Source organism: Brassica rapa, chromosome A03 (genome assembly GCF_000309985.2).
Source record: "Brassica rapa cultivar Chiifu-401-42 chromosome A03, CAAS_Brap_v3.01, whole genome shotgun sequence".
Classification (NCBI taxonomy): Eukaryota; Viridiplantae; Streptophyta; class Magnoliopsida; order Brassicales; family Brassicaceae; genus Brassica; species Brassica rapa.
The window spans coordinates 11763493-11779446 of NC_024797.2; the positions used below are offsets into that span (position 1 = coordinate 11763493).

Below are 15954 nucleotides of genomic sequence, written 5' to 3' on the forward strand. Positions count from 1 at the left end.
ATTTAAACGTGATTACTTTGTTTTCTATTGCAGCGATGATAAACTTCCGGTTGTTTTCTTTGGGGTAAATTTGCTTGTGATGTTAATGAGGCGATGCAGGTTCGAGATGAGCATTGTACCATTTTGGTTTACGATTTGGGAAAATCAAAGAGTGGAAGGGTAAGTATGCCATTATAAATTATATACTAAATTACACATAGTAGATTCATTGACATGCTGATTTTTTCAACAGAAGAAAGAAGTGTCAGCAATGCCTACAATGTGAGTGAATTAGGTTTGAATCTTCCAATGATTGAAGTTGAAAAGTTCACTGATAGGTATGTTATAATATTTTGTTCACCATTTAACAACTTCTATGCATTGACTCGATATGTAGTGTGGACTTTGATAAATTGTATATTTGTTTTAATATTTTGTAGTTTGCCTAAAGATGACCTTCCTTTAACCATCGTGGAGTCTAAATACGCGGCTATTGCGAATGGTGTTTCGGATAAAGATGATTTCTTTACCCATACACCAAGAAAAACCATTGCTCAAATGAAGGAAACAAAACATGTTAGTTGTCAAAATCATTCTATCACTTTTAGAAGTTTATTGTGTAAACTCAATTTCCAACTTATATATATAAGTTTTTTTTTTTCTAATTATCCTATATTCTGTCTGAATAGGTTGAAAAGTGTATTCTGATGTGCACAATTGCTGGCATTGATTCTGATATGGGGTGGTTTTATCTGAGCTGCAAAGTGTGCTCTAAAAAAGTCTTGACCGTTCCAGCTGTCAACGACGATGACGGTAATGACGATGATGATCTGAAGCACACATATTATTGTGTAAAGTGTGAGGCTTACAATCCTGTCACAGTTCCAAGGTACTTTTAATAATTTCAGTTTTGTTTTTATGTGTATTTTGAATATAAACATCCTGTAAATAATTGGAATAATAAATCTTATAGGTATAAATTGCATTTAGTGGTGCTTGATAACACAAGCAACACAAAGCTAATGGTGTTCGATAATCTTGCTGTGCAACTGGTCAACAAGCCATGCTTGCAGATTGCTGGTCCTTCAGATAAAGTCGAGGTAGTTATTCAGATACTGTAGATCTTATTTAAACGGGTATATTAATGCCTTACATCTCTGTTAACTACCATATAATACTTCCTTCTTTATCTGAATGTAGATTGAGGAAACCAATGTGCTTCCTCCGGTTCTTAACACCATCATTGGCAAAACGTGCTTATTTAAAATTCAAATCGAAAGGGAGAACTTTGTCTACAAACATGATACCTACAAGGTTTTGAAGGTGATCACTAACAAAGATTTGATCACAGATTTTGAAGAAAGCAACTCTCGAGATGTAAGTGGAGTTTTATTTTTGATACTTATATAAATCTAATTGCTTATTCTGAATATTTCTCACCTATTCTAAGCGAAATTATCAGGGAAGCGAAGGTGTATTTCATGATATGGATACTCAATCTGATGCACCAGAGGTTTGACAATATCCTTATTGATGGCGATCCGTAATAGACTTGCAATAAGTTTGACTGGTTGTTAATTGTTTTTTTTTTAAATTTACATTTGGAAATATGTGCAGGCCTCTCTTGCTAATCTAGGTTCAGCTTCTGAGCAGTCTGAGTCTTGCGATCTTACTCCTGCTAAACGTGTTAGGGCAGTCGATATTGAATTGGAAGAAATCAATGACCAGAATTCTGTTACGAGGAGTACCGGTTCCATGATGATTAAGAGAGGAAGTTTGCTAAAAGTGGCTGAAGTGGGTACAATGATTTCTTATAAGATAGAGGCTTCCGCTTTTCGTTAACTCTGTTTTCGCAAATTTTAAGTTTTATGTTGGTTTTTTTAAATATTTATGTTGTGTTTTTCATATTCGATACTTATGTTGGTGTTTAATAATTAATGGAAAGCCTCTTTTGTTTCAATATGGTTGCATAAAATAGATTTTATTCAACTGTGTTAAGTTCTGATTATCTATAAGTATCCGTAAACAAGAAATATTTATGCAATTGTTCCATAATCACTAAACAACGCATCATAAGCTCTCCGGTTTTTAATCCTATCTACCATTGTCAATTCCATACCTGAATCTATTTTTCCGGAAAAGTCAGTTTATTATAGTGATTTAGTATGTATATTCTCGGTCCATGACATTACAACTTTGGTCAATCCGTAATGAAATGTTTTTAAAAAATGCAAATTGTGTTTATATATTTATCTTGATAACTATTATGTAGATTTACATGTTACAATATATAGGGGTTTCTATGCCACCATAAAAAATTTTAATATTGTCACATGTAATGTGGTTATTCGATTACATATAATAAGGTTGTAAGTATATGTCGTGGTATACATTTAACTTTGGAACTATGTGATTTCTTTAAATGTTCGATTGGCCATCACTTTTATCCTATATTTTTGAGACTTAGTTTAGGAACGAAATTTGCAATCATTAATGTAATAAAAAGAAGATAAAGAAAAAATAATATTTAACTTTAAGTACCATTTAACGATGGAGTGGCCATCACGTTTGCTTCGACACCAAGGTTTCATGGATGTTAATGTGATATATGAGATAAGGAAAATAAAATATGTAGTTTCCTTTGACCCTTTTCTGGTAATTATTATGGCTCCTAAACCTAGACACGACATATATATAAACAATGCTCCGACTCATCGAATCACACATCAACTTGCAAACAAGCAAAAAAAAAATCCACAGCTTAGAAACCATGTCTATCAATCCAGTCGCTGATGTTAAGCCTTTCAAAACTATGTGGAAGATCAATGTCAAAGTCATCCGGTTGTGGAAACAATACTCAGCTGCTGGAGGTGAAACTATTGAAATGGTTCTTTGCGATGTTAAGGTACGGGATTCTTTGGACGCCTTTAAAGTACTTTACGTTAGTCCTTTATTTCGTTTATGAAAGTCTTTTGTCTATTTTGCTATTTACATAGGGTGCTAAGATTCATGCATCGGTTAAAAGGGAGTTGGTTGCACAATTCGATCACTTCCTAAGACAAGGACAGTCTTTGAAGTTGATCAATTTTGTTGTCACGCATGCCTGTGGTTCCTACAGAACCACTAATCATGCTTACCGGATTAGCTTCCTGTCCACAACACGTGTACGACCATGTGAGCAACTGCCTGAGGATTTATCTGGTTTTGAGCCAGTGAAGTTCAAAGAAGTACTAGATGGTACTCTTTCAGCCGATTTCTTGGTTGGTAAGTTATCGTGAATTATCACTTATGCGTAATGGTTCTATTTAGCAATTTTAACCTAGACATTTGTGTCTGTTTTTCAGATTTAATCGGGCAGATTATTGAAATCAGTCATCTTGAACATCTAAATGTCAATGGGAAAGAAACAGAGAAGATTTCTTTACAGTTGCGCAATTCGGAGTAAGTTTTTGTTATTTAAAATTGATCGTTTATTATTTTATTTATACTAATCCTGATTTGCTTTTTTATTTAAACGTTGTTACTTTGTTTTGTATTGCAGCGATGATAAACTTCCGGTTGTTCTTTGGGGTAAATTCGCCTGTGATGTTAATGAGGCGATGCAGGTTCGAGATGAGCATTGTACCATTTTGGTTTTACGATTTGGGAAAATCAAAGAGTGGAAGGGTAAGTATGCCTCTATAAATTGAAAACTAAATTACCCATAGTAGATTCATTGACATGCTGCTTTTTCCAACAGAAGAAAGAAGTGTCAGCAATGCCTACAATGTGAGTGAATTAGGTTTGAATCTTCCAATGATTGAAGTTGGAAAGTTCACTGATAGGTATGTTACAATATTTTGCAATATATAAACAACTTTTATGTATTGACTCGATATTCAGTGTTTGCTTTGATATATTGTTTATTGGTTTTATTTTTTGTAGTTTGCCTAAAGATGTGCTCCCTTTAGCCATCGTGGAGTCTAAGTACGCGGCTATTGCGAAAGGTGTTTCGGATAAAGATGATTTGTTTACCCATACACCAAGAAAAACCATTGCTGAAATGAAGGAAACAAAACAGGTTAGTTTTCAAAATAATGGTTTCAATTTTAGATGTTTATTGTGTAAAATGAGTTTTACAACTTATATATATATCTATTTATAATTTTTTTATCTCATTATAGTTCCTATATTGTGTCTGAATAGGTTGAAAAGTGTATTCTGATGTGCACCATCGCTGGTATTGATTCTGATATGGGGTGGTTTTATCTGAGCTGCAAAGTCTGTTCTAAAAAAGTCTCGACCGTTTATGCGGTCAAGGACGATGATGGTAATGACGATGATGATCTGAAGCACACATATTATTGTGTAAAGTGTAACGCTTACAATCCTGTCACAGTTCCAAGGTACTTTTTAAAATTTCAGTTTTTTTTTATGTGTTATATGAATATTAACATCCTGTAACTAATTGTAATAACAAATCTTATAGGTATAAATTGCATTTAGTTGTGCTTGATAACACAAGCAACACAAAACTAATGGTGTTCGATAGTCTTGCTGTGCAACTGGTAAACAAGCCATGCTTGCAGATTGCTGGTCCGTCAGAAAAAGTCGAGGTAGTGATTCAGATCCTATAGATCATATTTAAACGTTTAAGACCCGCGCCTTACATCTCTGTTAACTTAAATATAAGTACTTTCTTCTTTATCTCAATGTAGATTGAGGAAACCAATGTGCTGCCTCGGTTCTTAACACCATCATTGGCAAAACGTGCTTATTCAAAATTCAAATCGAGAGGGAGAACTTTGTCTACAAACATGATACCTACAAGGTTTTGAAGGTGATCACTAACAAAGATTTGATCAAAGATTTTGAAGAAAGCAACTGTCGAGATGTACGTGGAGTTCTATTTTTGATACTTACATGGTCCTAATTGCATATTTCTAATTATTTCTCACCTATTCTAAACGACATTATCAGGGAAGCGAAGGTGTATTTCATGATATGGATACTCAATCCGATGCACCAGAGGTTTGTGGCCATCCTTACTTAGTTGGCGATCCGTAATAGATCCGTAATAGATTTGCTATAACACATATGTCATGGTTTTTTTTTAATTTACATTTGGTTAATATCGGCAGGCTCTCTTGCTAATCAAGGTTCAGCTTCTGAGCAGTTTGAGTCTGACGATCTGACTCCTGCTAAACGTGTTAGGGCAGTCGATATTGAATTGGAAGAAATCAATGACCAGAATTCTGTTACGAGGAGTACCGGTTCCATGATGATTAAGAAGGAGAAGTTTGCTAAAAGTGGCTGAAGTGGGTACAATGCTTTCTTATAAGATAGAGGCTTCTGCTTTTGTTTAACTATGTTTTCGCAACTTCTAAGTTTTATGTTAGTTTTTTTAAATATTTATGTTGTGTTTTTTCATATTCGATACTTATGTTGGTGTTTTATAATTAATGGCAAGCCTCTTTTGTTTCAATATGGTTGCATAAAATTGTTTTTTTTTTGACGGTGCAAAGTTCTGCTTATATATTAGTATCTATAAACAAGAAATTTTTCTTTATTGTTCCATAATCACTAAACAACGCTTCATATGCTCTCCGGTTTTTAGTCCTATCTACCATTGTCAGTTCCGCACCTGAATCTATTTTCCCGTAATTTTATAAAACTTACAAGTTGTGCTTCCAATGAACGGATTTAGGAGATTCAGTCAATTGTAGATAAGAGTCCAACTCAACATCAATACGGTTGCCCTTCACTAAGAGGATTAGTCCTGCATAAAAATAAGTTATAAGAAACGAAGGCAATATGATACAAATTTTTTGTTAACTCAACCTTACGTTATAAATGTTTTCTACACAAAAGATTTATAAGTTTAAAATGAGTTGGAAAAAATTAAATATTTTTTATTTTGTAAAGATTTGTACATACTATATTGTACCTTTGGTATAAATATATAATCTCAGTAAATGGACATAATAAGTTAAGGTAAGTCAATAACACATAGGCTAACTTAATGGTACACATCAATGGAGAAGTAAAACACTAGAGCCGAACATTAACCAAACCTAACCACGTTTTCTATAGCGATGGAGAGGAAAAAACGCAGGGGCAGAACTCCAGAAGGTTTATGTAATGGTCGAGTGTCAGAGCTAATCAGTCAAAGTATGTCATCCATATCTATGTTGTTTGAGTCGGATTTTTCTAAAGATATATGGAATATTTATAATTTCAACTTGCAGCACAAATTTCTTCTGCAATAGATGATGAGATTCAGAGTTCTAAATTATCAAGCAAAAGAGGAGTTCGAATTGGCAGAGAATATGTTTTCTATAATCCACATATTCAAAAACTGGCAAGAGCACAGAGACGACTTAGACTATCCGAAAAAGAGGACAATTACGTATGTATTCTAACATATCGTCTGCCATTGACCTTTTTCGCTTGGTTGTTCAACTATCTATAAAAATGTCCATCACTATGTATGCAGTTTCTTAATGAGGAATCTTTTATGATTAATGGTTGATTGTCTCAGATAAGAACACGGAACCACTACCACATCGTCCAGAAACTTTGGACCGAGCTGCTAGAGCACACAGGCGTGAAATCATTTCAACCAAAAGGCAAAATCCCGTTTCAGCGAACCATCCAATTGTTGGAACAGACGAAAATAGTTTAACTATCGCCTCTGACGGGATTGATACAACAAACAGTAATTTCTATTAAGTTTTTGAGTTAATATGTATAATATTTGTAGGATTCTTTCTCTTTAGTGTCAAAGATTTTTGTTTATATATACCGTTTTTTAATAAATCACCCTTTCTATTGATATCGATGTAGATGTGGACAATTACTCTAAAAGGACAACCTCTGCACCTAATACTGATGAACGATGTACAGAAAACGATAGTTTGTACTACGGACAGAAGAATACTGGTCAGAGTTCGGTCGAGTTATTGGGACGGTCATGTTCTGCAAACAAACGTTCAAAGAGGAAAAAACCAGGAAAGTGTTTTAACCTCAAACCAGAAGCATTTATTTAAATAAACTACATTTAACGAATATTCAATTTCTGCACATTTGCAGATGCTACTCAACGGGAAAATTTACCTTTACCCGTTACTAAGAAGCGTAAGACGAACCCGCAAAATGTGTTTGCTGACATAACTAATGTTAATTTGGGGTGCGTGCGCGGAGAAACTCGACGAGGGGAGACTTTGGAAGTTATGGGACAGAAAAGAATACACATGGAAGACAGTCAAACAGTTTTCAGATGGAGGAGGGGGTGGCAAAGTAATGTCTCATCAGGTAAATAAAATTATGCAAAAGCAATAATGTTTGTTTCTAATGTTTGATTGTATCACTATGAACAGGTTCAGTTGTAACATCTTTGAGAGATTTAAATGGTCCTGTGCACAGTTCTCAAACATGCCAAAATCTACCCAATGTTCAAGCGCCAATAATACAAGTAGAAGCCAAACAAAGGAGACCATGACAGAGAATCAGTGTTTATTACTGGGGCCCGAAGAAGAAGGTATGTAAATTTTAGTATTGCTTCAAAATGTCCATTAAGACGTTATATATACGTGTTGGCTATTTTATGATCTGGTAAAATATGAACAGCAAAAGGCGTAAGACTATCTTCTCGGAAAGCAAAACAAAAAGGGATTTTTCTTGGTGTATCCAGCTATGCATCGTCTAAACCCTTACAATTTACACCGGATCCTGGATCAGTTATAACTCAGGTTCAACCCTCACAATCTACAGAACAAGACCTGCATGAAGCAGAGGGGCGATCTTATATTATATCCGATGAATCTGATTCAGATGGTATGTGTTTGAAAATTGGTTAATAAGTTGACTTGATATATTATGATTTGTTACTACAGTCTAACCTTTAAAACCTCTATTACTGCGACTGATAGATATTACTCTGACTATATTGAAATTTTAACAGATTCATTGGATGAATTATGGGACTGTTCAAGTAATGAAGAACATGACGAAGAAACTGACTCGGACACATGTGAAGACGCTACTATTTTGCAGAAGATCCAGCGTCAAGCAAACATTAATAAGGTTGTAGAATCCATTACAAAGCATTTTGGTGGGAACAATTTTAAAAACAACAGAACGGCAAATTCCAGTGCTTTGGAGAAATCACTTCCTTTGCCACATAAAGAAGAAGGTAATGTTATAATTTTACTTATATTTTTTGACAACAAATACAACACCTTAGTGCGTGTCAAACTATGTTATTTATGTATTCGTTTGTATTTTAGCTTACAAAGATGATGGAGATCTGACACACGAATGTCCTATCTGTGGAGCTCTGTTTTGGTACAATGAGCGAATTAGTAAGGGGAGAAAAACCAAAACTCCTATTTTCACAATGTGCTGTATGAAAGGAAAGGTTAAGCTCCCTGTATTAAAGGAACCACCGGCCTTGCTTAAGAAGCTTCTTACAAGTGATGATGCTATCAGCAAGCACTATCGGGATAATATAAGACCAATCAATATGATGTTTTCTTTTACATCACTCGGGGGGAAGATTGATAACTCTATTAACTCAGGGAGAGGTCCTAAGATTTTCAAGCTTCATGGGGAGAATTATCACTTAATTGGTAGTATGAAGCCAAATCGAAACGAGAAAGCCAAGTTTTCGCAGTTGTATATTCATGATACACAAAATGAGGTTGAGAACCGTTTATCTGCTCTAAGGTAGTCATGAATTAGACTTATTTTATTGGTTCTTTGACCAAACCATGTTCACATATATTTCTCAAAATTGTCTATGGTTATTATTTGCAGTGGGAACTCTGGAAAGCAAAAATCCGTCCAGATTTGGTTGAATCTATAATGGAAATGTTAAGGGAATGTAATGTGCACGTCAAGTCTTTTCGCAATAGTATGGATAGATTTAATGATGAAGAAGAAACTCGAGACGTTTCTTTGGTCTTAATCCACACCCGTGTTCAAGATGGAAGAGTTTACAACCTGCCCACTTCTTCTGAAGTTGCCGCATTAGTTGTTGGCGATTTTCAAGAAAATATGGACAAGCGTGATATCATCTTACAAAAAACTTCGGGGAAGCTTAAAAGGATTAGTGAGTTGCATCCATGCTATTTGCCCCTACAGTATCCACTTATTTTCCCGTATGGTGAAGATGGTTTTCGTTTAGGTATTAAACATGGTTTCACAGGACCCTTCAAAAACAAGAAGCCTAATATCAGTATGAGGGAGTACTTTGCCTATCTTATTCAGGTTCGAAAAGTTGGGTCTCAGGTTCTTCATCTTTCAAGACGTCTTCTTCAGCAATTTCTGGTTGATGCATATACAATGATCGAATCCCATCGTCTTCGGTTTATAAGGAAAAATCAGTCAAACCTTAGAACTTTGAAGTTTAGTAAGTTTGTTGAGGCTGCAAATCAAGGAAATTCGAGTGTGTCTATTGAAGGAAATCGAATAATTATACCATCGTCTTTCACAGGAGGGCCTCGCTATATGCATCAAATGTATCTAGATGCAATGACTATCTGCAAATACCATGGATTTCCGGATCTATTCATTACTTTTACATGTAATCCTAAATGGGCAGAGTTGAAAAGGTATTTTGATCAATACAATCTTCGATCTGAGGATAGACCTGAGCTGTGTTGTAGACTATTCAAAGTTAAGCTGGATAGTTTAATGGATGATCTAACTAAGAAGCATTGGCTTGGGAAAACAGTGTCAGGTAGTTTTTTAAAATTTCAAAATCTTTACTTATATAATTGTGGGTTGTTAAGATATTATGTGAAGGGATAAAGCATATGGTTTACACATCTGTATTTTTTTGTCTGCAGCAATTTATACTGTTGAATTTCAGAAACGAGGTCTTCCCCATGCTCATATATTGGTATTTATGGATTCACAGCACAAGCTACCACAAGCAGATGATATTGATAGGATGATATCAGCCGAGATTCCTGATAAAGCAACTGAACCAAGGTTATACGAAGTTGTGAAAGATTTAATGATTCATGGGCCATGCGGTTCTGTGAACAGTGGTTCGCCATGTATGCAAGATGGGAAATGCAGCAAATTCTTTCCTAGAAAAAATGTGGAAAAAACCACTGTTGATGCCCAAGGTTATCCAGTATATCGTAGAAGGGATAACGGTGCTTTTATAGAGAAGAAAGGCGTGGAGTGTGATAACAGATTTGTGGTCCCCTACAATAAAAAGCTCTTACTTGCCTACAATGCACACATCAATGTCGAGTGGTGCAATCAGTCTAGATCTATTAAGTACTTATTCAAGTACATTAATAAAGGACAAGACCGTATTACAGGAACTGTTACACAGAGAAATAGTTCCCAAGCACAGACCGAGTGTAACGGACCACAAACTGAGTTACGTGATACCGTCGTTGGAGATGTTACCGAGGAGCCAGCAGTTGATGAAATCAAGAACTATTTCGATGCGAGGTATTTCGTTGTGATTGTAATGTTTATTGTGTCGTTTAACTTATATAGATAATTGTCAGTTTCTAACTTGATAATTGGTTTCATTGTAGATACATATCAACTTGCGAGTCTGCGTGGAGAATCTTAGCCTTTCCAACGCATTATCGATCTACACCTGTTGAGAAACTTACATTCCATCTAGAAGGTGAGCAACCACTTATTTACAAAGAAGGGGATTCGGTTAAAAGTGTAATCGATCGGGCGCTGGCTACAAAAACAATGTTTTTGGCTTGGTTTGACTGTTGTATTAGATACCCTGAAGCAAGAGAACTGACATATGCTGAACTACCAACGAAATTTGTCTATGACGCGAAAATAAAAGCATGGAATCCACGGAAAAAAGGATTTGCTATAGGGAGGTTGGCGCCTGTATCTCCTTCTTCCGGGGAACTATACTTTTTGAGGGTTTTACTCAATAAGGTAAGAGGGCCAAAGTGTTATGCTGATATTAAGACTGTTGATGGCATTGTTCAACCCAGTTATGAAGATGCATGTTATGCCCGTGGATTGTTGGACGATGACAAAGAGTATATTGAAGGTCTTAAAGAGATTAGTTTCTGGGCATCATCTGGTTATGTTCGAAATTTTTTCGTCAAAATGTTATTATCTGGTAGTTTATCGTCGCCCAGATTGGTATGGGAAGCAACGAAAGATTTGTTATCTGAAGATGTTCTTTACAATGAAAGAAAGCGAAGAAACTATCCTGGTATTGATCAATCCGTTTTAACACGTATAAGACTACTGTAATTGCAGCGTTCTTTATAACATTTGAGTGTTTATGTATGTTGTAGGGCTCATTTTGAGTGAGGAAGAGATCTTAAACTGTACGTTAGTTTTGATCGAAAACATACTACGTACCAAAAACAGTTCGCTGAATAATTGGGATACAATGCCAAAACCAGCCGAGAGCTCACAATCATTCACGGAAAATCTTCTGATACAAGAAGAGCTTAACTATCCGAAAGCTGAATTGCGTTCACAGCATGATGAATGGATTGTGAAATTGACAGATGAGCAAAGGTCAATCTATGATCAGATAATTGGTGCTGTGCTTAACAGACAAGGCGGTGTTTTTTTTGTCTACGGCTTTGGAGGGACAGGAAAAACTTTTTTGTGGAATATCTTATCAGCTGCTATTCGATCACGAGGTGAAATTGTTCTGAATGTCGCATCAAGTGGTATAGCATCACTTTTACTGCCTGGTGGAAGAACTGCGCATTCAAGATTTGGCATACCGATCAATCCAGATGAGTTCTCGACTTGCAAGATACAACCAGGTAGTAATCAGGCAGAACTGATAGCTAGAGCATCTCTGATTATATGGGATGAAGCACCTATGATGAGTAAGCATTGCTTCGAAGCTCTTGATAAAACAATGGCTGATATTATGAAGAGTCAGAAGGGAACACCATTCGGTGGTAAAGTTGTGGTTTTCGGAGGCGATTTTCGACAGATTTTACCCGTAATTCCGAGAGGATCTAGACCTGACATTGTTTTGGCAACTCTTAATTCTTCCTATTTATGGAAGCATTGTAAGGTATTGGAACTAACGAAAAACATGAGGTTAATGGCTGAAACTGATCCGCAGCAGGCTGAAGAGATAAAGACCTTCTCGAAATGGATACTGGATTTAGGAAATGGGAAGATCAATGAACCAAATACTGGGGAAACAATGATAGAAATTCCAAAAGATTTGTTGATAAAGGAATGCAAAGAACCAATTGCAGCTATTGTTTCTGAAGTTTATGGGAACACGTTCGAAGACTCGAAAGATCCAGTTTTCTTCCAAGAGCGAGCTATCTTATGTCCCACCAACGCAGATGTAGAAGTAATTAACGACTATATGCTTGATCGTCTAAAAGGTATTTTCCCATGTTAGTTTAATGTTATTTAATTTGTCATGTTATTCATATTTTTTCGTTTTTTCTTAGGTGAGGAAAGAATTTACTTAAGCTCAGACAGCATTGATCCCTCTGATTTGAATTCGAAAGATGATTCCGTCTTCTCCCCTGAATTTTTGAATAGCATTAAAGTTTCCGGACTGCCTAATCATGCTCTAAGACTAAGAATTGGTACACCGGTTATGATTTTAAGGAACATAGATCCTACGGAAGGTTTATGTAACGGCACTAGGCTCCAGATAACACAACTTGGAATCCATATAATCGCAGCTAAATTCATCACGGGCACTAGAGTTGGAGAGAAGGTCTTCTTACATCGTCTTCTGATTGAACCTTCAGATGCAAGCCTTCCATTTAAAATGAGGCGGAGGCAGTTTCCTCTTAAAGTCGCATTTGCAATGACAATTAACAAGAGCCAAGGGCAAACATTAGGCAATGTTGGGTTGTATCTTCCTAAACCAGTCTTCTCTCATGGACAATTGTATGTTGCTGTTTCTCGGGTCAAGTCGAGGAGGGGGTTAAAGATTCTTATTACCGACAAAGATGGAAATCATCAATTGTCGACGATGAATGTTGTGTACAAGGAGGTTTTTCAAAACCTTTTCGACAAGGAAATGTGAAGTTACAATACCTTCAAGAATCCAGGTACCTATTCGTTATTTGCCTAATACTCTTTCGGATTGAATAAATTCAAAACTTATCAATGTGGTTATCTATAATATGCAGAAAATATGGTATTGTTCTTTGGTGTTTTCTGAAGATTGGAACTACTACGAGAAGCATATGTAAGTTTTTGTATAATTTGTGTATAAATATAACTGTTCTTATCGTGGCAATAATATAGGATTGGTTTAATGTATTTTCAATAGGGAAGAACCAATATTACGGCAGTGACTAAGGAAGTGTGCGAGATTATCATTCTAAAGTTATCCAGCAACCTGGTGAAGCTATACGAAAAAGAAACGACGAAATTACTTTTCATTATCTATACTTGAACAGCAATCTACATGGATTAATTCTATTGACATTATGAGAAACTCACCTAATAATTTTCATGTACGTTGGATGCATGGTGAACTCAAGGTGTGAAGTTGCTCCTTCGCTTGACTTTATATCAAAACTTCCTGCTTCTTTATTTAAGCCTGTCATAATAGAATAAGTTTTTTTAATGTTTAGCAGGGGTTGGAAAAAAAGAAATTATATTCGATTAAATTCTTAATATATCTTAGTTGGTTTTGTAAACCGAAACAATTTTTTAACAAATTATCATTTCGTGTGCTAAACAAACCATAAATATTTGGATGTACAAAAGTTAGAGTTGAACCTAAATAAATCACTGACTTATGCAACATTGTCTACTTTTGCGATTTCCAGTTTAGTTTATTTTGCACTTCTAATTTTTGGGCGCAGAACGCCAGCTATTCACATAACAATACAGTTTCGGTAACTCATCTATATATTCGATATTTAACTAACTGTTGGTTTAATGTCTGGTTGTAGAGAATGGTGTAACCTAAATTATATTGTAGCTTCTCTAACCGGTAACCGAATTGTGAAGTAAGTTAGTGGGTTCTTAATATGGGCTCTATAAGGTGGACTATACTAATATTCCCTATTTGGTTTACTAAAACGAAAAGAATGACTACATAAACTTATATTTATATACCTTCCTCCAACATAGTATAGAATCAAAAATTCTTTTATTGCAATATCCGTTTTTGGCATTCTGTATCAAAAATACCATACGTATAGATTTATATTACTGTTATAGCCACCCATGTATCTAAATTAGTTTACTTAATCTAACGTGTCTAAATAAGTAAACTTAATCTAATGTGTTACAATATATTCAAGATTTATTGTTTAATTTGGACAGAAATTTTATTGTAACATATATACCAGACGATCTCAACTTGCTTCGCAAGCGAAAAGTATATACTCTTCCCTCCGCGTACTGAATGCAATAAATTTCGGAAAATACAATATGTTAAGTCTAATATTACGATGCCCTATAGTTGGTATCCTATATATATGTTAATAACTCGGAGTAAAAAGCAAAAAGATCAAACTCTTTCAACTTACAATTTCCTCATGAGCTCTATCATGTTTTTCTCTGAATTTGAGCTCCCCCTCAAAAATCCTGTAGTCAGAGTGAAGGTAATCAGTAAATGGAAGGATGGTTCTGCAATAATCCGTGGGGAAACTCAAATGCTAATGGGTGATGAAAAAGTATGATTGATATTATTACCGTTTATACTGTATTATTTTTTTTGGTCGTTTTTCTAACTGTTAATTTTATGTTTGCATACAGGGTAACACGGTTCTAGGAACTATTGTCGATGAAATAATGATCAGAAATGAATGCATCATGTTTGAAGGAGAATGGTATGAGATCCATGGTTTCAAACTAATGTATAATTTCTGCCGGTTTAGGGTTACTACAAACCGCTTCCATGTATTTACTGGTGAGAATACTATTATTAATAACGTCCCAGCAAGAACTGATTGCAACTATTATGGTTTTAAAGAATTTAAAACCATATTGAGAGGCCTTGCACATCCTATGTACTCTGTAGGTATGTTGTTTTTAAAAGTTTAAACGTCAAATTTCCTTATGTTAATAATATTTCTTTGACACTTTCATATGTATATTTATGTTTTACATTGTGTTATCCCATATCACTTATGTTTACTCTATTCAATAGACGTCTACGGAGCTATGGTGAGTGTTGGTGATCTAGAACATGTTGGAGCCCCTGGAGGGCCAATGATACCAAAAATGCGTTTTAGCTTGGTCAATCCTGGGTGAGTTCAAGTGTTACTTTAATCCATTGTTTATGACACAATACATTTACTATTTTCCTAAGATGATATGACTCTTAACATTACAGGTATAAACATCTAAACTGTGTTGCATATGGAAGGAACGCTGTTGAGATTGATGCTTACTGGAATTATACAAGAGCAAATGTTGTTTTGTGTGTCTTGAGTTTTTGGCAAATCGAAAGGCTCCAAGGTATAAATTTTGTTTTAAACCTGTTAAATTTATACTTAATTTATACGCTGTAAAATTGGTTCTTAAATTATACGTGTTTACCAAAATATTTTTTTTATGTTTCATTAGGTCGATTCACATTCATCACGAACATTGAAGGATGTTCGAGGATTGAATTCGAACCCAATATTCCGGAGATTATAGCTTTTCGTCAGCTGTAAGAGCATTAATATCTTTACAAAACACGATTTTGTTCATATCATTAAATATCTCTACTGTTTGTTAAAAAAAATTGTCCTTTTTTTAACAGGATTCCACCAAATGCTTATTGATGTCTTGCAACAAGCATTCGAAGGGATAATGAGGAGGACGTTTGGTGTTACATTTTATCGTTTTCAGTTTTTTTCTTTCAGTTTTTGATTTTGCTTTATAATGTTCCTGGGTTTTATAACATAAGATAAATTTATTTTGATCTCTATTTTTACAATGCTAAATGATAGTTAATTTTTCACAAGTGCGTCCTTTACTGGGTCGTATAATTAATTATCTCACTATTGTGTCAATACAGTTGATGCTAACCTTATTAGT

At 35.1% G+C, this 15954-nt stretch overlaps 2 protein-coding genes across 2 annotated transcripts; both read left to right on the forward strand.

Moving 5' to 3' along the window:
* The first annotated feature begins 288 nt into the window (after window positions 1-288).
* On the forward strand, window positions 289-1498 carry LOC117132587. The gene is made up of 6 exons (XM_033287303.1): window positions 289-317; window positions 420-555; window positions 669-868; window positions 953-1079; window positions 1180-1356; window positions 1442-1498. The coding sequence occupies exons 1-6, from the start codon at window positions 289-291 to the stop codon at window positions 1496-1498; spliced, it is 726 nt and encodes a 241-aa protein (XP_033143194.1).
* A 5636-nt stretch (window positions 1499-7134) lies between these two features.
* LOC117132588 lies at window positions 7135-12991 on the forward strand. The gene is made up of 11 exons (XM_033287304.1): window positions 7135-7272; window positions 7384-7498; window positions 7588-7794; window positions 7922-8152; window positions 8247-8659; window positions 8776-9700; window positions 9810-10431; window positions 10521-10615; window positions 10733-11176; window positions 11262-12332; window positions 12402-12991. The coding sequence occupies exons 1-11, from the start codon at window positions 7135-7137 to the stop codon at window positions 12989-12991; spliced, it is 4851 nt and encodes a 1616-aa protein (XP_033143195.1).
* Window positions 12992-15954: the final 2963 nt, after the last annotated feature.

Coding starts and splice junctions, on each gene's coding strand:
- LOC117132587 (XM_033287303.1), top strand. CDS start 289: ATGATTGAAGTTGAAAAGTTCACTGATAG. Junction 556..668: donor AAATGAAGGAAACAAAACAT/GTTAGTTGTCAA, acceptor CTGTCTGAATAG/GTTGAAAAGTGTATTCTGAT. Junction 869..952: donor AATCCTGTCACAGTTCCAAG/GTACTTTTAATA, acceptor TAAATCTTATAG/GTATAAATTGCATTTAGTGG.
- LOC117132588 (XM_033287304.1), top strand. CDS start 7,135: ATGTTAATTTGGGGTGCGTGCGCGGAGAAACTCGACGAGGGGAGACTT. Junction 8,153..8,246: donor TTTGCCACATAAAGAAGAAG/GTAATGTTATAA, acceptor TTTGTATTTTAG/CTTACAAAGATGATGGAGAT. Junction 11,177..11,261: donor AAAGCGAAGAAACTATCCTG/GTATTGATCAAT, acceptor TGTATGTTGTAG/GGCTCATTTTGAGTGAGGAA.